This window comes from Ylistrum balloti, unplaced genomic scaffold (genome assembly GCF_031769215.1).
Source record: "Ylistrum balloti isolate Yb309-2 unplaced genomic scaffold, AGI_CSIRO_Ybal_v1 Utg371992, whole genome shotgun sequence".
NCBI lineage: Eukaryota > Metazoa > Mollusca > Bivalvia > Pectinida > Pectinidae > Ylistrum > Ylistrum balloti.
This window is the reverse complement of record NW_026782971.1, coordinates 1-23518: the sequence shown is the minus strand read 5'-3', so window position 1 is coordinate 23518 and position 23518 is coordinate 1. Positions and strand designations below refer to the sequence as shown.

The following is a 23518-nucleotide window of genomic DNA, read 5'->3' as shown; positions in this document are numbered from 1 at the left end:
TCAAGATATTAGAAGTTGTGTGATGACGTTTTTACGGGAATATCGACGAGACTGAAGTATAAAAAGAGATTTCTTTGGTTTCCAATATGCTTTGTTCTTGAGTGCTGCATTCAGAGTGACGCAGCTCAACCTTGGAAACTCTAGTATACCCCAAAATGATGAGAAGTCCGATTGACCAATCAAATTAAGATTTACGAGACTTTAGCCAATACAAAGCTACGTTTATGGTCAGGTATTAAGAAATAATTTACTGCGCATGACAAGCGTCCCTTACATGTCATGAGTCGCTCTACGTGAAATCCTATGTAAGCGTAAAGCCTAATATAACGCCTTATGTAATTATAGCCTGTTGAGACATCCAGTGGTGTCAACAAGTAACTACATATAGGTGACTACCACTTTCTTTGATTTATACAAATGAACACTGTTTACAGTGCTGAACTAAATAAGTATAAGAGCACTTTTGTAATTTTTGCAAGGAAAGGAATTTTTGACGGGACATCTAAATTGAGTTTTATCTGCCATGTCTTGTTCCAAAAACTTGTAGTACCAGTTAGCGGCTAATTCTAACCAATTATAAGATTACCGTATTTCTCCGCCAATAAGCCCAGGGGGCCTGTGCATGAAATTGAGTCAAGAGTAGGGGGTGGGCTTATTGCCGGATAAGAGCCTATACCTGACTGATATCCTCGGTCGCCATCTTGGATTTTTCACTACTGTTATCGATGAACAAATCTATTCAGGCGAACGAAGACTGGTTACTGGATGATTAAAATAAGAACAAGAAGAAATAGGTAGGATATTTTCTACTTTTTTGTAAATACTAAGTAATTTTAAAGTATAGAACAATTTTAAAGTATATTTCTAAATTATAGTCTCATTTTAAACAGATAAAAGTTTTATATAAAGTTTTCAGTTTGAATAAATTTATTCACTTCATTTATCCAAATAACTTTAATAAAAGGCATGATAGTTGGATAAAAACTTTCCATAATAATTCAATGTCAGCAATTAATCAAGGTGGTAATCTCTTATCTTTCCTCGATATCAAGAGGGGCTGCCATCATGGGGACCCAATTGCCCCGTATATTTTTAGCCCACCATCTAATAGATGATGGGTTATTCAAATCGCCCTGCATCCGTGGTCCGTGGTCCGTCCGTCCGTCCGTCCGTAAACAATTCTTGTTACCGCTATTTCTGGAAAGGTACTGGATGGATCTTTCTAAAATTTCATATGCAGGTTCCCCTTGGTCCCTAGTTGTGCATTGTACCTTTTCTGATTCGCATTCAAGATGGCCGACAGGTGGCCATCTTGGATTTTGGAAGTAAAAGTTTGTTACCGCTATTTCTAGAAAAGTACTGGATGGATCTTTCTCAAATTTCATATGCAGTTTCCCCTTGGTCCCTAGTTGTGCATTGTACCTTTTTTGGACTATTTCGAATTCAAGATGGCCGACAGGTGGCCATCTTGGATTTTGGATGTAAAAGTTTGTTACTGCTATTTCTTGGAAAGTACTGGATAGATCTTTCTCAAATTTCATATGCAGTTTCCGTTTAGTCCCTAGTTGTGCATTGTACCTTTTTTGGACTGATTCAAATTTAAGATAGCAGACAGGCAGCCATCTTGGATTTTGGAAGTAAAAGTTTGTTACTGCTATTTCTTGGAAAGTACTGGATGGATCTTTCTCAAATTTCATATGCAGGTTCCCTTTGGTTCCAAGTTGTGCATTATACCTTTTTGGACTGATCCGAAATCAAGGTGGCTGACAGGCAGCCATCTTGGATTTTGAGAGTAAAATCTTGTTACTGCTATATCTGAGGAAGTACTGGATGGATCCTTCTGATATTTCATAGATATTGGTTTCCCTTGGTCCCTAGTTGTGCATTGTACCTTTTTTGGACTGATTTGAAATCAAGGTGGCCCACAGGCAGCCATCTTGGATGTCGACAGTAATACAGCACAAGCATATTGTCCATTATCCACCTGTAACTGACTGCTATCTAATGATACTTTGGGATCTTTTTCAAATGATATTTGCTAATAGGTGCTTAATAAAAATATCTTGTGCCATCATTGAGTACATTCAATGAAGACCAGTTCATGAACATTTACAACACCTGTAACAAACAAAAAAAAATAAACAAATCTTCAAGAACTGAAAACAGATCCTCAAATGTTGGGCGCCAAGATCCCTCTAGGATCTCTTGTTCTGTATCACCTACCGTTTTCGTTGTACACTATTTTGAAAAATTCCTCTGATCTTTTGAAAAGGCCAGCCAATTTCATAAAACTTGTTCTAAAAGAAAACCAAAGGGTGTTCCTCAATGAAAATATGGCATTGTTTTCCCCAGATGTCCCCTCTCATTTGGTTATATTTTTAATTTCGTTGAAAAAAAGAAAATGGCCACCATGACGTCATATGCAATTTTAGCCCTAACATCAATAAATAGCAGCTCTAATTGAACATTTTTGTGTAAAATATCAACTTCCGGTCCTCGATAGGGGCCAAAAATGCAAAACTGCTATTTTTGTTAACAAACTTTTAAAAAAATTCTTAAGTTCTGGAAGGCCAGGAGGCATGGTATTTCACAAATACCATTGCATGGTCAATGTCTATCAAATTTGTTAATGTGGATGACCTTGACCCAATTTTAAGGTCAAAAAGGTAGAAGATATTAAAACCTTCAAATATGTTTTATTCAATAACAGAAAGGCACAACATCTGAAACAAGTGTCCAACACATATTCAGATTGGTTTTAACCAGAAAACATGTATTATATAAAATTTACTAAAATACATATAAAATCGCAATAACATATTTTGCAATACTAATAAATTTTATTATATTTCAGGTAAGCTGAAAATCAAAAGGAAGTATGAATTGCTTGAAAAATTTCATAAAGACATAACTTTGGCACTGGAGGAGGTCACAGTCTTGACTCCCTCTGAGGACCCTCACACGTCTGTTGAGAATGACCCTCACTTGTCGGCGGATAAAGACACAGTCCTCACAGTCTTGTCTCCCTCTGAGGACCCTCACATGTTGGTGGAAAATGACGCAGTCCTCACAGTCTTGTCTCCCTCTGAGGACCCTCACATGTTGGTGGAAAATGACGCAGTCCTCACAGTCTTGACTCCCTCTGAGGATCCTCGCATATCTGTTGAGAATGACCCTCACTTGTCGGCGGATAAAGACACAGTCCTCACAGTCTTGTCTCCCTCTGAGGACCCTCACATGTTGGTGGAAAATGACACAGTCCTTACAGTCTTGTCTCCCTCTGAGGACCCTCACATGTTGGTGGAAAATGACACAGTCCTCACAGTCTTGACTCCCTCTGAGGACCCTCACATATCTGTGGAGAATGACCCTCACTTGTCGGCGGATAAAGATACAGTCCTCGCAGTCTTGTCTCCCTCTGAGGACCCTCACATATCTGTGGAGAATGACCCTCACTTGTCGGTGGATAAAGACACAGTCCTCACAGTCTTGTCTCCCTCTGAGGACCCTCACATGTTGGTGGAAAATGACGCAGTCCTCACAGTCTTGTCTCCCTCTGAGGACCCTCACATGTCTGAGACATCCTCACAGACCCTACATCACTTGTAGGTGGATAAAGACACAGTCCTCACAGTCTTGTCTCCCTCTGAGGACCCTCACATGTTGGTGGAAAATGACGCAGTCCTCACAGTCTTGTCTCCCTCTGAAGACCCTCACTTGTCAGCGGATAAAGACACAGTCCTCACAGTCTTGTCTCCCTCTGAGGACCCTCACTTGTCAGTGGATAAAGACACAGTCCTCACAGTCTTGTCTCCCTCTGAGGACCCTCACATGTCAGCGGATAAAGACAGAGTCCTCACAGTCTTGTCTCCCTCTGAGGACCCTCACATGTTGGTGGAAAATGACACAGTCCTCACAGTCTTGTCTGTCTCCCTCTGTGGACCCTCACATGTTGGTGGAAAATGACACAGTCCTCACAGTCTTGTCTCCCTCTGAGGACCCTCACATGTTGGTGGAAAATGACGCAGTCCTCACAGTCTTGTCTCCCTCTGAGGACCCTCACATGTTGGTGGAAAATGACGCAGTCCTCACAGTCTTGTCTCCCTCTGAGGACCCTCACATGTTGGTGGAAAATGAAGCAGTCCTCACAGTCTTGTCTCCCTCTGAGGACCCTCACTTGTCGGCGGATAAAGACACAGTCCTCACAGTCTTGTCTCCCTCTGAGGACCCTCACATGTTGGTGGAAAATGACACAGTCCTCACAGTCTTGTCTCCCTCTGAGGACCCTCACATGTTGGTGGAAAATGACGCAGTCCTCACAGTCTTGACTCCCTCTGAGGACCCTCACATATCTGTGGAGAATGACCCTCACTTGTAGGTGGATAAAGACACAGTCCTCACAGTCTTGTCTCCCTCTGAGGACCCTCGCATGTTGGTGGAAAATGACGCAGTCCTCACAGTCTTGTCTCCCTCTGAGGACCCTCACTTGTCAGCGGATAAAGACACAGTCCTCACAGTCTTGTCTCCCTCTGAGGACCCTCACATGTCTGTGGATAATGACCCTCACTTGTCGGCGGATAAAGACACAGTCCTCACAGTCTTGTCTCCCTCTGAGGACCCTCACATGTTGGTGGAAAATGACACAGTCCTCACAGTCTTGTCTCCCTCTGAGGACCCTCACTTGTCAGTGGATAAAGACAGAGTCCTCACAGTCTTGTCTCCCTCTGAGGACCCTCACATATCTGTGGAGAATGACCCTCACTTGTCGGTGGATAAAGACACAGTCCTCACAGTCTTGTCTCCCTCTGAGGACCCTCACATGTTGGTGGAAAATGACGCAGTCCTCACAGTCTTGTCTCCCTCTGAGGACCCTCACTTGTCAGTGGATAAAGACACAGTCCTCACAGTCTTGTCTCCCTCTGAGGACCCTCACATGTCTGTGGATAATGACCCTCTATTGTCCGTGGATAAAGACACAGTCCTCACAGTCTTGTCTCCCTCTGAGGACCCTCACATGTTGGTTGAAAATGACGCAGTCCTCACAGTCTTGTCTCCCTCTGAGGACCCTCACTTGTCAGCGGATAAAGACACAGTCCTCACAGTCTTGTCTCCCTCTGAGGACCCGCACATGTTGGTGGAAAATGACACAGTCTTTGCAGTCTTGTCTCCCTCTGAGGATCCTCACATGTTGGTGGAAAATGACGCAGTCCTCACAGTCTTGACTCCCTCTGAAGACCCTCACTTGTCAGCGGATAAAGACACAGTCCTCACAGTCTTGTCTCCCTCTGATGACCCTCACATGTCAGCGGATAAAGACACAGTCCTCACAGTCTTGTCTCCCTCTGAGGACCCTCACATGTTGGTAGAAAATGACGCAGTCCTCACTGTCTTGTCTCCCGCTAAGGACTCTTGCATGTCCGTGGGTAAGGATGAACTTCTCACAGTCTTGTCTCCTTTTAAGCAGATACTGGATACTGACTGTCCGAAAGATGAAGACAGTGACATTTCTGATTGCAATGATATAGACTATTGCCCTGAAAGTGATGATTACACAGATAGTGAAGAAATGTCAGATGTTTACGATGAAGGAACAGCCTTCTCAAATGGTTCATCGTGTAGTGCACCAGTTGAAGCAACCAAACTTGCTCCTATGCATTGTAGTGCTGATACAGATGAAGTTTTGGAGACTGCATCACATTTTCGACTTAAGACAACCAGAATCTTAAAGTCTCTCCCTAAAGCTTGCCAGGAGACTGAACCAGATATAGAGACTCATTCGGAAGATGGAGACATTCAGGATTCAGCCACATTGAAAAATCCAGACAGTTACATATTTGACATTAAATGTCCAAATATCTACACCTTGAAATTCCAAAAGAATTCAAATAATAGCTCAAAACATGGGAGGACATACGATAGAAAAAATGCCTGTTATTTCTGCCACAAGTTGATGACTAACATGCAAACACACTTTGAACACAAACACAGAAACGAAAAAGAAGTGATAGATATGGTGGATATGAAAAGGAAAATAGATAGTAATGATCCATCTTCCAAACAAATAAAGACACAGCTGCGTAAGAAACAGACCATTCTTTGCAATAAGGGAAACAATTTTCACAACTCCAAGGCTTTAAGTGAAAAAAAAGGTGAAATTGTTCTTTCGCGTAGAACAGAAACATCAGTATTTGATGTATCCAAGCATGGGCCATGCCCATTGTGTGAGGAGTGGATTACACTGCAAAGTATTACTAAACACAATGCTGCTTGTCCGTGTGCAGATCAAAAGAACCAGAGTGCAAGTAATTCATTCAATAAGGGCCTTGCAATCATTCAGTCAAAGGTGATGACTGGGAAGCTCTCTTCACATGCATCAAAAAAACTGGAAAAAACCTTGTTCCCATCCATGACAAGAGACAACATCACATCAGTTGCACAGAATGACCGATTAATAGTGGCTCTTGGAGATATTTGGCTGGTAAAAAACATTGGTAATAAATTGAGGAGTAGAGGGTTTACAAGTTTTAGGATGAGACTTGCTGCTAGACTTTTGCTTTTACTACAAGAATCTTCTGGACTTGAAAATGCAACAATGGATGAGTTTTTGAATCCTGCATATTTTGATAGTGTTGTCCAGTGCTCCCTGAAAGCCTGTCATGAAGATGAAAATGAGGAATTGAAAAATCCCAGTACCGCATTGAAACTTGGATATGACCTTACACGTTTGGCGTCAGCAAAACTGGGCCTTGCCATTAAGGAAAGTAATGTAAAGGCTAAAGAGGCAGCGACAGACTTCCTTCGTTTACTCCAAATGGAATGGAGTGTCAAAGTTTCCAAAATTGTGCGTGTTACATTGGAAGAAAGGCATTTCAATAAATTGTCACCTCTGCCAATTCCTGATGATATTGTGAAACTGGCATCCTACCTTGTCACGCAACTGCAAGATTTAGATCTGGACCAAAGCACTATCAATGAGGCATTCTACAGAGAGGTAGCTGTTTTGACTGCAGTGAGACTTATGGTATATAACCGGAGGCGTCCTGGTGAATTGGAGAGTCTAAGGTACATATGTATTTTTTTATAATTGATCCTAAAATTAATTACTACGATAAAAATATAGTAAATCTTATTGCAGAAATACTTATTTTACATATTAAAGAAGACCTCCCAAATGATTGAAAAATTGAATAATTCAGGGTTTTAAATTGCCCTAAAACAAAACAGAGCTTATCCTTGAAAATCCCTGATAATAGTGAAAAAGCCTTAAATGGCCTTAAATTTACATTAAGGCCTTGAATTTGTGAAAATTGGCCTTGAATTTGATGAAATATGCATTAATTATAGTTTCTGTATAAATTCTTGCCATGCTTAGTGAGTTTTTGACCTCTAAGCTATGGATTAAAAAAGAAACAGCGGCTTTTGCCTATAGGGTTATTTCCGTATTTGCACACAAAATGTCAAAATGTATATGAAACTGTTAATTTTGTTGTCTTGTATAGATGTCTAAAATTTGTGAGGGTCTTAAACTATTATAGCAATATTCCTGTATGAACCCTGTATTAACAAGTACATTTCTACCAAAAAATGGATTGCATTCTTTTATTCGGTTCTATTTTGCATGTAAAAAATAGTTGCTATATTGATGCATTTTTCAGAGTTGATGCCTACTATAGAAGGTCCAAGTCGGTGGATGAGGCTGATGCAGCACTTAGGAAAGACTTGACAGAGTTTGAAAAGATGCTTTTAGAGAATCAAGAGCTTGTTGAAATCAGAGGCAAAGTGAGTTGGTTGATCATTCAGTCATACTGGAGAAGATTAACATGGTTTGCTGTTGTAACTTGCTCGTATTTTTTACTAGCTTTAAACTACCCTGGAATATCCACAACACCTTTTAAGTTCATGCATATACCTTTTGATTGAACATAATGGCAGTAGTATACTGTGCATGACATCTCATTCTTCACATGTGGAAAAATAAAAGATAGTAACCTGTAAAAGCTAATTGACAAAATTTTTTTATTTATCAGACTGGAAGAGGAGTCCCACTTTTGATTCCTAAAGAAACGTAGAAAAACACTTGCCTTTCTTGCAGATTCTGAAAAAAGAAAAAAAGGAGTGATTAACAAAGAAAACCCTTATATCTTTGCAAATAAAGGTAAATAGATTTAATATATAAAATCATGTCATGATATCCAAGTGCTATGAAACCAAAATTTATTGTTACTGAAATCTATTTGAGCTTAACATTATTTTTCTGCTAAAAGATGTCAGGTTTTAATGCCACTGACACCATGTTACTTATGTGGATGTGCTGAATGCAACCTGCATATATTTAAACATTTCCTGGCAAAGAGACTAAACATTTTAAATAGGTGAATTCTTTTAATAGATTCTTTTTGGCATGGCATAAAAACTTTAAAACATGGCAGTTACAATCTGAACAAAAATAAAGAATTGTACCTGAAAAACGGATTAGTTTTGTTGTATTTGATCATTTTTCAAATTATTTTTTGAGGTACTTCTGTGATCCGGGCAGGTGATGCTTTAGAAGAAGTCAAATTGAGACCAGAGGTTAAACTTGTGAGCCCTCAGAGAATATATGCAACTAATCTTCGCAAGCAGACAGCAACAATCGCACAGGTAATTATCTATTACATTATGATTAAATAAACGAGCAAGAAACCTAGCGTTGTTTTCTTTTGTTAAAGTTGTATTAAATGTCAATTTCATTTCACTCATTTTACAGTCATTAATTCTATGTATTGCAAACAAGAGGGTAATATATAACTTATTAAGGGCATCAGCAAATTCTTATAATTAATATATTGTTTTATTTTCAGGCATTAAGTTTGGATTCACAGCAACTGAAAAACGTTTGTAATCACTTGGGGCACACACAAAAGGTCCATGATGCATTTTATCGCCAGACTTCTGGTCTAGTAGAAAGAATAGATATTGCCAAATTAATGCTGATGCAAGAACACAACCTTGTTGGCAAATATGCTAACAAGAAATTATCAGAAATCCAGTTTGAAGGTATGTGACTTGAAAATATACTTGTTTGCAATTCCTACTTTTTTACTCAAATCTACTTCACTCCATGTATGATTCACATATAGACAGCTAAATAGCTGGGGCATTAAACATTGCCCCTGTCTTGTCTGTCCTGTCAGGTCCCAATTCATTATATAATGTTCCACTGATATTGTTATATATACTTTAAATAGTTTCATGTCTGTGCAAAATAAAATTTACAATTTGAATAAGTGTAACAAAATCATCAAGCAAAGAAACATTGATTGTTGTTCCACAGTGATATTGGGTAGCTCTGGTCAAGTGATAAAGCATTAGTTTGTTAAAACTTAGATCTTGCTGAAGATTATTAAAAGGTGTTGTGAATATTGTATGCCTTGTACAATATTCCAAATATGAGGATATTTTTGTCTTTAATAGATACAGAACAATAAGTTGATAGTACTAGAATTTTATAATGGAACTTGATATTTTGTTACCTGTAGAACTTGAAGAGTCTATCCATGAGAGCAAGGGAGGAGACACCGATGCAACTGCTTCAGATTCCCATCTTGATGGTTCGTATTGCTTTTCTCGCCTCCCCACATTTTCAATTATCATAAAAAGTTAAGTGATACGAACTTAACATATATGTACTGGGGTATGCTTTCGAGATTTACATAGCAGTACTGGCATTAAATTACCATGTGTAGAAACTAGAAGGCAGAGTTGATTATATGTGTTAACAAGTTATCAGTGAAAAAGTATTTGGACCAAGCCATGTATCTGATCACCTTTGTTGTAAAATAGATTGATGAAATGGAAACTGATAATAATTTGATGGGCATTATGCGTGCATTTCTGTACATTTGGTACACCGCAAAGTTAAATGGATGTCCTTGACCATACAATGGTCAAAATCATGTCAAATTTCACATTACGGCACAAATTAATGAAACAGCCAAATCTGACATGGAAATTATCAGTTATGTTCTTTACATTCATAAATTGAATCTCATTTAGTCAATTGAGTGAGGTGCAATATTTGTATAATTATAGTAGGGGTCATTACAGAAGAGCTGTGTACACACTGTACACATGATATCCTCAAAACATTTTGCCAATTTCGACTGGGCCATGCCCCACTGATGCTTATTTAGAAAATCCCTAGGTGCTGACATTGGTCCATTTAATTAAATCTTGACGTGATAAACCAAATGACATCTGAAGAAGTCTTGCCAGAGGTTCCACAGGCTAACACAAATTATAAAATCTGTGACTTTTGAGTTTATTTGGAAAATTTGAATGTATTGCTTTAAGTAATCAGCTTTTATGAGTATTGTGCACTGTTGTATGACAGAAGAAACAACATTTTTAAAGTGATGTTTAATTTGAAATAAATCCATATGACGCAATACGATAAATTATTTATTCATAGTTTTTCTTCATGATTTGGATTTAATGGTTAAATTGTTGTTTCCTGCAACAAAAAATCCAATATGGAGACTTTTAAACACCCTGTGAACAGAACTGCCCCACAATTAAACCTCTCCTCTTTAGACTTTAGACCAATGAAAAAAAAAAAGATGTTAAAAAGTTTGTAGCTAACTGATTTCCCCTTCTCTTCTCTTAACCAAACAGATTGGGAACTATCTGGCATGGTAGATTCCTTTAGTGAACAACCACAGAAAAAGAAGTCACAGAAAGGTAAATATTCAATAATTAATACCAGATATCCACTTGATATACAGTATCAATGCTTTATGTCAATGAAATCCGTTGACATTTATAGGAGTTCAAAAATCATGAAAGTCTGTAATTTCCTTTAAGTAATTCAAATATATATGATATCAGATTTCAACCAAACATGTGCTGCTCTTACATGATTGTGCTAGTGCCCTTTCATAATCTGTCAGCAATTTTAGGTCATCTGACCCGAAAGGTCAAGATGAACTATGTTGCATCTGCTGTGCGTTAACTTTTTACTTAAACATCTTCTCAATAACCGAAAGACCCAGGGATGGAGTGCTACAAATTTTACTTGTATGGATGCTCGTGACCTACTTTCAAGGTCACAGGGGTCAAATATGTAAAACCTTTAACAATCTTCTCATGGACCAAAAGGCCCAGGGTAATTATATATGGGTAGTAGGTACCGAGGCTGGAGTGCTACAAAGTTTCCTCATATCAATGACCTTTGCATACTTTAAGGTCACAGGAGTTTGGTCAGATGACAATTAAGCCCCCTTGGCCCTGTTTAGATTATCTTGAACTCCATTGTTTTGAACTTTCTATGCTATCATGTGCAGATGTGCAATGGTTATTGTTGCTTATAATAATCTAAGGACCAACTCTGAGATCTGTTCGCTTTCATTGTGAACACTTTGTAATGGCATTTTATGTCAAGTGACCAATGAATGGTCCAGGGTGAAGGTTGTTTGATCTTTATCCATTTGGTAAGTCATCCTGCTGAGAGTTCTGTTTCACTGTCATTAAAAGTGTGTTGTCTACCAAATCCATTCCAAATTAAAACCTTAAAACATTCTTATAGCAGTTATCTTCATACATGAAAATGCTTTTGACTTTCTTTTTTTTTTTTTTTTACTGCAATTGGCAGTAAGAGTGAAATGGACCGAGGTTGAAGAAAATGAGATCAAGAAATACTTCTCCTCATATTTTGATGGGACCATAAAAAAAACTTGCCCTTCGCAACAACACTGTCTTCTGGCAGTGAAGAAAAGTGCAGAAAACCAAGGAGAATTACACCGAAGAAAATGGGATACATTAAAGAAGAAGGTTTCAAACATGCTGCTAAAAAATGCCAAGTACTCTACAGGATAACGATGGACTATCAGAAATGAACTATCAGAAACTCTTAGGTCATGGATGAAATAGTAATATCTTGGGTCATTGAAAAATGTTATAATATGTTAACACTTAGGCCATGGATAAAGTAGTAACACTTACCTTGGATTATGGAGAAAGGGTTATGGAGGAATGTTGAGATTTGTATCGGTGTTTATATGTTAAATGTTAGGTCATGCACACAATGAAAGATTTGTGTTGAGTTTTATATGTTAATTCTTTCATCCTGAACACAATGTTGACTCTTAGGTCGTGGATAAAATAGTTACATCTTAGATCATGGAAAAATCTTAAGATTTGTGTCAATGTTTATATGCTCTTAGGTTATGGATGAAATAGTAACATTTTAGATCATGGAAAAATCTTAAGATTTGTGTCAGTATTTATATGTTAACTCTTAGACCATGGACAGTGTTAACTCTTAGACCATGGACAGTGTTAACTCTTAGACCATGGACAGTGTTAACTCTTAGACCATGGACAGTGTTAACTCTTAGACCATGGACAGTGTTAACTCTTAGACCATGGACAGTGTTAACTCTTAGACCACGGACACAATGTTAACTCCTAGATCACGGACACAATGTTAACTCTTAGACCATGGACAATGTTAACTCTTAGACCATGGACAGTGTTAACTCTTAGACCATGGACAGTGTTAACTCTTAGATCACGGACACAGTGTTAACTCTTAGACCATGGACAGTGTTAACTCTTAGACCATGGACACAATGTTAACTCTTAGACCATGGACAATGTTAACTCTTAGATCACGGACACAATGTTAACTCTTAGATCACGGACACAATGTTAACTCTTAGACCATGGACAGTGTTAACTCTTAGAACACGGACACAATGTTAACTCCTAGATCACGGACACAATGTTAACTCTTAGACACAATGTTAACTCTTAGACCATGGACAATGTTAACTCTTAGACCATGGACAATGTTAACTCTCAGATCACGGACACAATGTTAACTCTTAGACCATGGACAGTGTTAACTCTTAGACCATGGACAGTGTTAACTCTTAGATCACGGACACAATGTTAACTCTTAGACCATGGACAATGTTAACTCTTAGATCACGGACACAATGTGAACTCTTAGACCATGGACAGTGTTAACTCTTAGACCATGGACAATGTTAACTCTTAGATCACGGACACAATGTTAACTCTTAGATCACGGACACAATGTTAACTCTTAGATAACGGACACAGTGTTAACTCTTAGACCATGGACAGTGTTAACTCTTAGACCATGGACAGTGTTAACTCTTAGATAACGGACAATGTTAACTCTTAGACTATGGACAATGTTAACTCTTAGACCATGGACAGTGTTAACTCTTAGACCATGGACAGTGTTAACTCTTAGACCATGGACAGTGATAACTCTTAGACCATGGACAGTGATAACTCTTAGATAATGGACAATGTTAACTCCTAGATCACGAACACAATGTGAACTGTTAGGTCATGGACTCAATCTTAACTCTTAGATCACGGACACAATGTTAACTCCTAGATCACGAACACAATGTTAACTCTTAGGCCATAGACAATGTTAACTCGAAGGTCGCGGATGAAATGATGGATGTTGAACAAAGGAATTGAAATATTGCTGTAAATAATTAATTATTGCAGAGGAATCATTTCCATTTATATTGAGTTAAACAACTGAGAGATAAACCAATTATAATTTTTTCAAATTAAAAATTACATGTACATACATTATAAGAATTGTGTCTTTACATTATAAGCTAATTGAACTCTTGCATGATAGAGGTAATAACTTCTTTGAGAGAAAATGGCAGCCCAACTTAAGCTTGTTGTTATTGGAAGTTCTGGTGTGGGAAAAAGCGCTTTGTGTATTCAATATGTCCAGAATTATTTTGTGGAAGACATATACCCTACAATTGAAGACTTGTACACTAAAAAATGTGTAGTTAATGGTGTAAGTTGTACAATTGAAGTGATTGATACAAGTGGTAGGAATGAATTCAGCATTATGAGACAGCAGAATATTGTTAAAGCTGATGGAATTTTGTATATATTCAATCTTCATGAAGAAATATCAGTTGAGAACGTAGAAAAAGATATGGCATTTATAAGAAGGATTAAAGATGTGCCAGTGATATTTGTTGGTAACCAATGTGACATTTCTGTTGATTCGGGAGTGGATGAACTAATTTCTTACTTAGCAGCAACTCACTGTGTACAATATATGAAAACTTCAGCTAAGACATCAGAAGGTGTTGAGGAGGCATTTTCAGCTCTAGTTACTACCATTTTGGCACAGAAAGCAGAAGATCTGACAATTTCCACTCACTGTAGCTGTTTAATACCATACCTTTTTGCAAGGAACCATCACTTGACTACACAATTTGAAAGGTCTTAGTGCTTCCTCAATGTAGCATTTCTTTTAATGTGTTAGAATACAAATTGTTGAAAATTACTTGTGTTAGGGTTAGCAATGTAAGGGTTAGCAATGTAAGGGATACAATATTGAGATTGTGTTAGGGTTAATGTGTTAACTCTTTCGTCATGGACAAAGTTAACTCTCAGGTCATGTACACAATATAAGGTTTTGTGTCAGTTATAATATGCTAACTCTTCGTCGTGGTTACAATATTAGCTCAAAGGTCATGGATGAAATGATGGGTTTTGAACAAAGGATTGCAGTGTTGTTGTAAATAATTTAATCATTTCCATTTATATTCAGTTAAACAACTGAGAGATCCAAAAATTGTGTTTTCAAATTAAAAATTACATGTACCTACATTATAAGAATTGTGTCTTTACATTATGAGGTAATTGAACTTGTGTGTGGTAGAAGTAATAACTTCTTTGGGAGAAAATGGCAGCCCAACTTGTTGTTATTGGAAAATGTGTGATATGGGAGTGGATAAACTAATTTCTTACTTAGAAGCAATTCACTGTACAATATGTGAAAACTTCAGCTAAGACCTCGGAGGTAATGGAGAGGCATTTTCAACTCTAGTTACTTCTATTTTGGCACAGAAAGCAGAAGATCTGACAATTTCCACTCGTTGTAGCTGTTTAATACTATGACTATTTTGCAAAGAATCATCACTTGACTACACAATTTGAAAGGTCTTGGTGCTTCCTTAATGTAACATTTATAATGCATTCTAATACAGATTACTGAATTTTTTTTTACTTCTGTGTTTGGGTTGTTGTATTGACGATTATTTGCAATTGGCACTATGGTTTCCCATGAAGATATTTTAATCCAAGTTGTAATATACCTTACAATGATAGAAGAAAAAAAATTCTCTTGATGACAACAAAGTTTGTACTTCTGGGTTCTGTTTTGGAATGTTGTAAGTTTCTGTGTTGGTCAGATGTCTTGAGGACATAATGCTAGTCCATTTAGTTTTTTTAGGTCACCTGAACAGGATAACTTAAGTAATTATGAACCAATCTTGATGAAACTATGTATACCTCTTTATATCAATAAGATCTTGGATGAGTTCTATAAAGGGATGGAATCAATGATTATTTACAGAATTAGTCCCCATGCGGTTTATTACACTTAGAGCTTGTGAACATGATTTAAGTAATTTTGAACCGATTTTTTATGAAATTTGTTTTGCAGTTTTATATTAATAAGGTCTCAGTTGAGTTTGATAACCAGACGGATTTAAAAATTATTTACAAGTTATTCCCCTTTATAGTTGTATTATACTTTGACCTTGTGAACACAATAATGCAAGTAAAAACAAACTACTTGGAAGAAACTTTGTATGCAGCTTTGTAGTAATATTATCTCGGACAAATTTGATAATTCAGACCAATTTAGAGATTATTTCCAGAATTATTGCCCTTTGCAATTTTACTGTCCTTAGAACTTAAAGAGAGAAAATAATAGTGTAAAGTAAAACATTGTGAACTTGATCATCAGTGATCCTTGTGACTACCATAACTTTGGTAAGTAGAAACCAATTGCGATGAAATTTGGTATAAAAGTTCCAGTTAAGATGAATCAATTGCTATTTTCCAAAATTATATATAGTACACTAATTTTCAAACTCAGGTGACCGATAAGGCTGATGAGCCTTTTGTGCTGCAATGAAGTAACAGTATTTCGACACGTTCATGTTTTATGTTCTTTTTAGCTCACATAAATGCCTAGGATAAAGCATTGCCTCTTAGAGTCATGAATAAACGTTCCCATCCATGTCTTGAAAGGGATAAATGTTTATCCATAACCTAAGAGATCATGCTTTACCAATGGCTTATGAGCAGTTTGGAGTAGAGAAACTATTCATTTTAGTCTGAATGTAATTGTCATTCATTTGACATCATTTGCTATTGTCAGATTGTAATTTTGTGTTTTCATATGGTTTACACCATGAAAATACAATGAAATGTTCACAGAAATTTAATTACACCCTGAAAGGGAGCATTTTTCAGCACTATGAAATTTCATGTCTCACCAAAATATGAACAGAAAACAAGACATGAATGCATCCGGGTGTGATTCCCTCCAAAAACAAATATATCATGTGTTTGTTTTGATATTGATGCCGATTGGCTGTTTATAAGTTACAGAAGATAACTGGGTTGATGTTGCGTACAATTTTCTGTATATGTATTCACAGAATGTCGCAAATTAATATACAACCTATATGCACAAGCTAGCTGGTTATATGATCAGGTATTTGTTTTGATTTAATTTTGTTAGTATAAAAAAAATGTTTCAGAATGCTGTAATTCATTGAAATGAGTATTGTTTGTATGGTGTTGAGGAAACTGATTTATTCTGAAGTGTTTAAACTTTGTAAGCAGAAGTTAACGTCATAAAATCCTCAATTTCATTTCAGTAATAATTACCATAACTTTAGTATGCAAATAGAGTACCTACACCCATCTTTGTATCCCAACAACAAAAGATTCAAAAGAAAAACAATCCCGCCCTCCCTACGATCCATGAGCCATCACGGCAGGAACGCAGAGTGATCTCCCTTCCTCTTACCTTTATGGCTGCCGACGAGTGTGGAGGTGTCTGAGCTAAGTGCTTTTCTTACTCCTTCTCTTCGTACTGCCATTGTCGTTTGAGTATATTGTTACTCTATTAGTAGTCTATAAACCCATCTCCCAACTTATATTGTGAAATTAAGTATTGTTATTCGTTTTTTCCTCCACGTATTCGAGTGCGTGACTACTTGTCTCATTGCTCGGATTTGCGTGAAGTTGGAATTTGTTTTCTTGCTGCTTTGTCGGCCGTGTTGTACGGCCGTTTTATTTATGCAGTGCAATCTTGCTGCGTACGGTAGGCTTTGTGCTCTCGTTCGTAGTTTTTTGATTGTTCGAGAACTTCGTTTCCGGCCGTGTTTTTCCTCCGCGTGTTCGAGTGCGTGACTACTTGTCTCGTCACTCGGATTTTCTTGAAGTTGAAATTGTTTTCTTGCTGCTTTGTCGGCCGTTTTGTACGACCTTTTTCATTTTTTTTGCAGTACAATCTTGCTGCGTACGGTAGGTTTTATGATCTCGTTCGTAGTTTTTTGATTGTTAGAAAACTTTTTATCCTTGTTTTCATTGTTACAATTTTTTATTGTTTCGATGCTGGATAAAGGTGCCGGGTTTACGTCGGGGGTCAGCGCATGGATGTTCCTATTTCTATAGATAATGGGAACCCCATGATACCTGTCCCATTTGCCGACATTGCAGCCAGACCTCACTATGTGAACTTTGTTTGCACATGGAGTCTGCTGCTTAGGCTCCCATGCCTTTCCAGCTAACTTTCCGCCGGAAGAGGGATTCGTCCTCTTCTTCCGGTAAGGGAAGTAAGCTTTTTAAGACCTCCCTCCTGAAGTTCTGAACCAGAGCGTTCCTGCTGGGGGTGCTCTCGTTCCACCGAGCTCCGCCCTTCAGCAGGGGGTGGCTCCCCCTGTCCAGGTGCGTCCTGGAGTAGGGGGGGGGGGGGGGCAGCCCGACCCTGACTCGGCGCAGTCAAGGGTCGAATTGGCCGGTAGCTCTCGATAGGCGGCGGTGTTACCGTCGGAAAGGGACTTCCGGTCGAGGTCTCTGATTCCTTCAGGGACCTCGGCACGCCAGGTGGCGTCGTTGGTGGGGGCCGCTTTGACTCCGGAACTGTGCCTTCGGGTATAGGTTCAGGGGCCACAGACTTTTTGTCAGGATTGTCTGTGGCTACGGGGATTAGTGACACTTGAGTTCACTAATCCTGGTGTCAGCGCGGGGTCTGTTTTCCCACCCTCACAGGCTTCTGGCTCTGGGACTTCCGTCCCAATCCAGATTTCCCAGTGCAGGGTTTCCCAGGGGGTTTTCCTCCAAGGGTTTGGGGCTTCAGGCCAGGAGTCCGGTTTCCTGTCTCCCTTTCCCCCGGGCTCAGGGAGTAGGGGTGCCTGCGGGCACTTATTCCTGGGTCGCCCAGGCCAACCTGCGGATGGTTTTGGGTACCAACAATTACTCAGCAGTTACGGGCTTAGCCTGTACATGTCTGGGTTTCCACCTGGTGGGAGTGGCGGTTCATCCTGGTCCTTTGGACAGGATGTCCAGCCCCAGACTCAGGCAGGCCATCTTGGCCAGTTCTGGGGTCACTCCCGGCCCGCTGGACCGTTCCCATTCCCTCAGGGGTTTGGGTTTTTACCCCATGGGTCTTCACTCGTGGAACCCATAGGGGTTGGTCTCTCCTCTAGGAGATGTTATAGCAGTGCGGAATCCCCCCAATGTTCTGCTACTTCGGGGGCCTTGTTGGCCGGTCCTATAAAGGTTTGCCAGACCTTAAGGACTTCCGCCTCCAGCGCGGACCCGTCGGTCTCCTGTTCCCAGGGGTCGGCTTCGGGTCTCCGACCCAAGCCTACAGCTACAGCTGTTGGTCGCGCTGCGTCCAAATGCCATAAAGAGGAGTTCCCCTCTGCGGAGATGGCTCCTCTGGCGGCCCCTGTTCCTCCCAAGGGGACTTCGGTCTCTATTGAGGAGGAGATGGACATCGAGGGTGCGGGCTCGGCAGAGGAAGACGATGTCATTCATCTTTCTCCTGGGCCAAGAGGGTTCACAAGGGGAAGATGGCCCTGAGACTGCTGAAGCCGAGGCTCAGCATGTGCTTTCTGGGATGCGGGTCCTCTGGGCCAACATCTCCCGGATTCTCAGGGCAGAGGTTTGCCCACCGCCTCAGCATCGTCGGCGCCTGAATCCACCATCCTTCTGGGTTCCCTGGTGGCTCCTCGGGCTTCCGTTCGCTCAGATCGGTCTCTGCAAGAAGGCAATATCATGTCTTCGGTTCTGGCCACGGCCCGGGCTCCGGTTTTAGAGAAGGACTCCTTCTCTACCCGTGCTCCCGGGTTTGTCGGTCTGCAGCTCAGTGTTGGTGAATTGTCGGAGGCTTCAGCTTCCGACTATGCCACACATGATGGGCAGCTGGCCTCTCAACCAGCACAGCTGGAGTTGAGACAGCTGGCTGCCTGGCCCGGCAAATCAGTGGACCAGGTGGTGCTCGATCCCAAAGAGCACCACAGGATGGAGAGAATGTTGCACCTCTCCATCCAAGTTCTGTCATACATAGACTTCCTGACAGTTTGTCTATACAGGGTATCCAATTTGCCTGAGTGTCGGTTATCCGAGACAGAACAGCAGACATACAGGACACGGCAGCCTTGCAGGTTCTCTGCTCGTCAATGCCGTGTTGGCTAGGCAGTTTTCAGTTCTGAAATTCCGCCCAGTCCAGTAACCCTACCGTTTCCGCTTGTTGAATGCCCCCTTCTAGGGCTCTACCCTGTTCAGGGGAGCTCTTCCTTGGGTTCAGAAGGATATGAAGGAGGACTCGGTCGCCTCAGCACTTCTGGTGAAGAGGTTTCAGGCTGAGAAGGCCAGTGACTCGCAGGGGTCAGTGCCTCCTAAGAAGAAGGCGAAGTCTTCGGCTGCTCAGTTTTCTGCACAGCCCAAGTCCCTACCTCACTTCAACGACAACAAGGGGAAGGGTAGGAAGGGTATGAAACCTCCTGGGGGCAAGAAGAAGGGTTCCTGACTATTTCTGCTTCTTGGCCGCGAAAGGCGAAGGGTATGGCCGGGTGGACGGTGGTTCTCCTTTCCCGGGCTCATGTCCTTCTCCTGCAGGCTCAGGCTCCGGGTGGGCAGACGATTCTCTGGTCTGGCAGGGGCTCGATCTGCCCCATCCGGAACTCCCTGTGGGCGGACATCTCTCTGCTTTCCTTTCCTAGTGGCAGGATATTACAGAGGACGCTTGGGCTTTTGTTGGTGGTCAGGGAGGGTCTAGGTATTCCCCTTCTTCAGGATTCGTCCCTCGCCTCCTGGCCGTTTTTGTTTCTTTCCTCCTCCCGGGGATTCAGAAAGGGCACGGGTGCTCCAGGAGGAAGTAGGGACCATGCTGCCAAGGCAGAGATGCCCTTGGGGCTCACGACAGCTCCTTTGGTGTTCACCAAGTTGCTGCTGGTGTTTCCTTCACTCATGCAGAATAGACGTCCACATCTATTTCGACGACTCCCTCATGCCTCTTGGTGTGGGAATCGTTAGTGAAGGACACTCGTCAGGTCCTGAAACTCTTGCTCAGAGTCGGCTTCATTCCTTCCAGAGAGAAGTCAGAGGTTCCTTCATATTAGGACTTCTTCTTCCTGGGGAACCATTTTGACATGGTTCGGGGCTTAGCCCTTCCACCTCTGGAGAAGTTTGAGAAGGTCAGGGCTCTGGCTCTGACTTTCATCACTTGGTCGCTTGTCCAGGTACATTGGTTCCTCAGTTTTCTGGGGTATCTCAACTCCTTGGCATATGTGGTCCCCCTAGGGAGGATTCACATTGGACCTCTCCAGATGTTCCTCCTGTCTGACTGGGTTCCGTCATCCAGGAGGCCCGCTTACCCAGTCGGTCAGGGAGTTCTCTTGCTGTTGGACCATTCAGGAGAACGTTTTCCACGGGGTACCTCTGACCAAGCCTATCCCCTCTATGATCCTGTTCATGGACGCGTTCATGACAGGAATGTGAGCTTACCTCGATGGCCAATGCTGCTTGGGGGAGTGGTCTGGCGAACAACTCTCGGAGCACATCAGTGTACTCGAGATGAGACTGTTCATTTGGCTCTGCAGTCCTTTAGGGGTATCCTGCAGTCCAAAGTGTGGCTACCGACAACAGTTGTTGCGTATCTGGAGAGACAGGGGCCACCAGGTCTCATGTCCTGTGTGCCCTCTCCATCCACATCCATCTTCTCTGCCAGGACATGCAGTTGACCATAGCGGTCAAGCATCTTTCTGGCAGGCTGAGTGTGTTGGTGGCCACTCTCCAGGCGCCACCAGCCGGTGTTGACGGAATGGCAGCTGTGTCCCTTGATTTTCAAGGGGAATTATCAGGCGTGGGACAGACCTATTATAGACCTGTTTGCCACTTCCCTGAACAACCAGCTGCTAACCTTCGTCTCCCCGGTCCCAGACCGTAAGGCGTGGGCTGTGGACGCCCTTTCTCTGGAATAGGAAGGGACGTATGCATATGCATTCCCTCCCTTCAACCTGGTGGGCAGGGTTCTACAGAAGTTCTGGGAGCATCACTGCTCCTTACTTCTGAGAGCCCCTCTGTGGCCGAGGCAAGCTTGGTTTCAGGAGCTCTTGTCGTTTCTGGTGGAGGAGCCCTTGGCTCTCCCCACCAGACCGAATCTCCTTCGCCAGCCTTGGCCCAGAACGACACACTCTTGACCAGAGATCCTCCACCTTCACGCGCTGAGGCTATCTCTGGAAGCCACGCCAAGGCAGGCTTTTCTCAAGAGGTGTCAGATTGCATTGAGCAATCAATCAGGGCTTCCTCTTCTGCCGTCTACCAGTCACGTTGGATGATCTTCTGTGATTGGTGTGTCGGCAAGGAAGCTTATTCATTCGAAGCCTCTGCATTTGATTGCGGACTTCCTAATCTCTCTGTTTAGGTACCGCTATCTGCCACCTGGCACTATTGCTGGCTATCGTACAGCTATTGCCAGAGTTCTTGCTTGTTATGGCAGGAAGGAGATCGGTTAGTCCTCCTCTCTTTCTGCCCTAATCAGAGGCTTTGCTATGAATAGAGTTGTTTTTAGCGAAGAATCAGGTTCCGGGGTTCTCGCACGATCCCATCAGGATCCTGGCTGTGACTAGCTCGGAGGAGCGAGATAGGTTGCTTTGTCCTTGTCGGGCTCTTAGGTTTTATCTTGATAAAACCAGGGAGGGGCGGGGCTCTCGATCCCGTCTGTTTTGCCCATTAAACAGGGGCAACGAGATATCTCCTCCCAGTTGGTTTCCAGGTGGGTTTGCCAGGTGATTTAGTATGCTTACGAGCATTTTGATGATCTGGCTCGGGCGAGAGCGAAAGCGCGGTCTCACGAGGTCAGGGCCCTTGCTTCATCCTGGGCCCTTCTCTCAATGAGTCCTCCTTTCAGGAGGTCATGTCTGCAGTATTCTGGCAGGGCAGGGATACCTTAACAGATTTTTATCTGTGATCCCTAGCTTCCCACTCAGAAGGCCTGTATTCATTGGGACCTTTGGTGGTGGCATAGTCAGTGGCTGGGCCTCCTCGTTAGCCCCGGGCCATGTCTTTCCGTACGGCGGCATGTGGGTACACCTGCTCTTTCACAGAGAGGTCCCTTCCTTCACTTTAGCACTCTGTTCTCCCTCCTTATGCAGGTTTTTCCAGCTGTTTTTAGACAAAATCATACGTGCTGCAAATTAGTTCTATCATTGATCAGCTATCTTAAAAGAATGGTTTGAAGCTTACAAATTGGCTAAAACTTGTCTGTTTACACCCATTCACCTCACTAACTGATGCCTTACATCAGGCACAAAGGTTTTAACTTCCAGAAGAATAACACCATTTTCCAGTACTTCAAAGTTTCATCACTGTTCAAAGGACCCCCTGATCCCTATTGTAAGTGGGACCATACAGGCTCTTTTAAATTTCGTGGGTTTTTTTAATAATCAAGCATTTGTATGCCAATTAATAAAGATATATAAAAAAACATGTTCACATTTTCAAATCATGTAAAAGCTTCTTCTCACATTCAAGTAGGGCAAAAGGTCAATCTAGTTCAGAGACAGAAATACTATTTTTTCTATTACAGCTATAAAAGACGGTTCTTGAGAGGCTTTCATAGCATCCACAAAGCACCCAGCTGTGTTGAAAATCATGACTAAACCATTAGAGACAGGACTAAATAACACTATTAAAACATGATAAGTATCATGGCTTCCAACGTATGGTATCACTTTACATAAAACCGATTAATCCAGTACCTTAGCTAACCCATAGTTGTGCTCTTCACAAAAAGCAGGAACTTTTGTGCTCTTTTTTCCTGTTGTAGGAATGCTGTTCACCCAGTAAAACAATATATTCTTTCCCAAGTTATTTACATTGTATTTACATTTATCAACTGTCATAAAATCACCACCGGTCTATAAAAACAAAATCATGATCATCACCTGTTATACCCAGCTCTAATCCTCACTACCTGTTTATAATGACCTTTTAACACTCAACACCTGTCTATTATGGCCTACTAATTATCTGTCTACATTGACGACTTGGTACTTATTACTTGTCTGCAATTATCTCTCAACATGCATTACCTGTCTATGATGACCAAATTATATGAATCTCCAATTTGTATTAATAGCATGTCAAT

General features: G+C 41.2%; 2 protein-coding genes across 2 annotated transcripts; both read left to right on the top strand.

Moving 5' to 3' along the window:
- Window positions 1-5413: 5413 nt before the first annotated feature.
- Window positions 5414-11853, top strand: LOC132564116 (uncharacterized). Its single transcript, XM_060228796.1, is given in 9 exon segments — window positions 5414-7062; window positions 7656-7779; window positions 8028-8066; window positions 8068-8155; window positions 8516-8640; window positions 8841-9036; window positions 9519-9590; window positions 10654-10719; window positions 11630-11853. Coding segments are annotated over 9 exon segments (2583 nt in total).
- A 1840-nt stretch (window positions 11854-13693) lies between these two features.
- LOC132564115 (ras protein let-60-like) lies at window positions 13694-14284 on the top strand. Its single transcript, XM_060228795.1, has one exon. It carries the CDS (start codon window positions 13694-13696, stop codon window positions 14282-14284), a length of 591 nt encoding a protein of 196 aa, XP_060084778.1.
- The last annotated feature ends 9234 nt before the right edge of the window (window positions 14285-23518 follow it).

Coding starts and splice junctions, on each gene's coding strand:
- LOC132564115 (XM_060228795.1), top strand. CDS start 13,694: ATGGCAGCCCAACTTAAGCTTGTTGTTATTGGAAGTTCTGGTGTGGGA.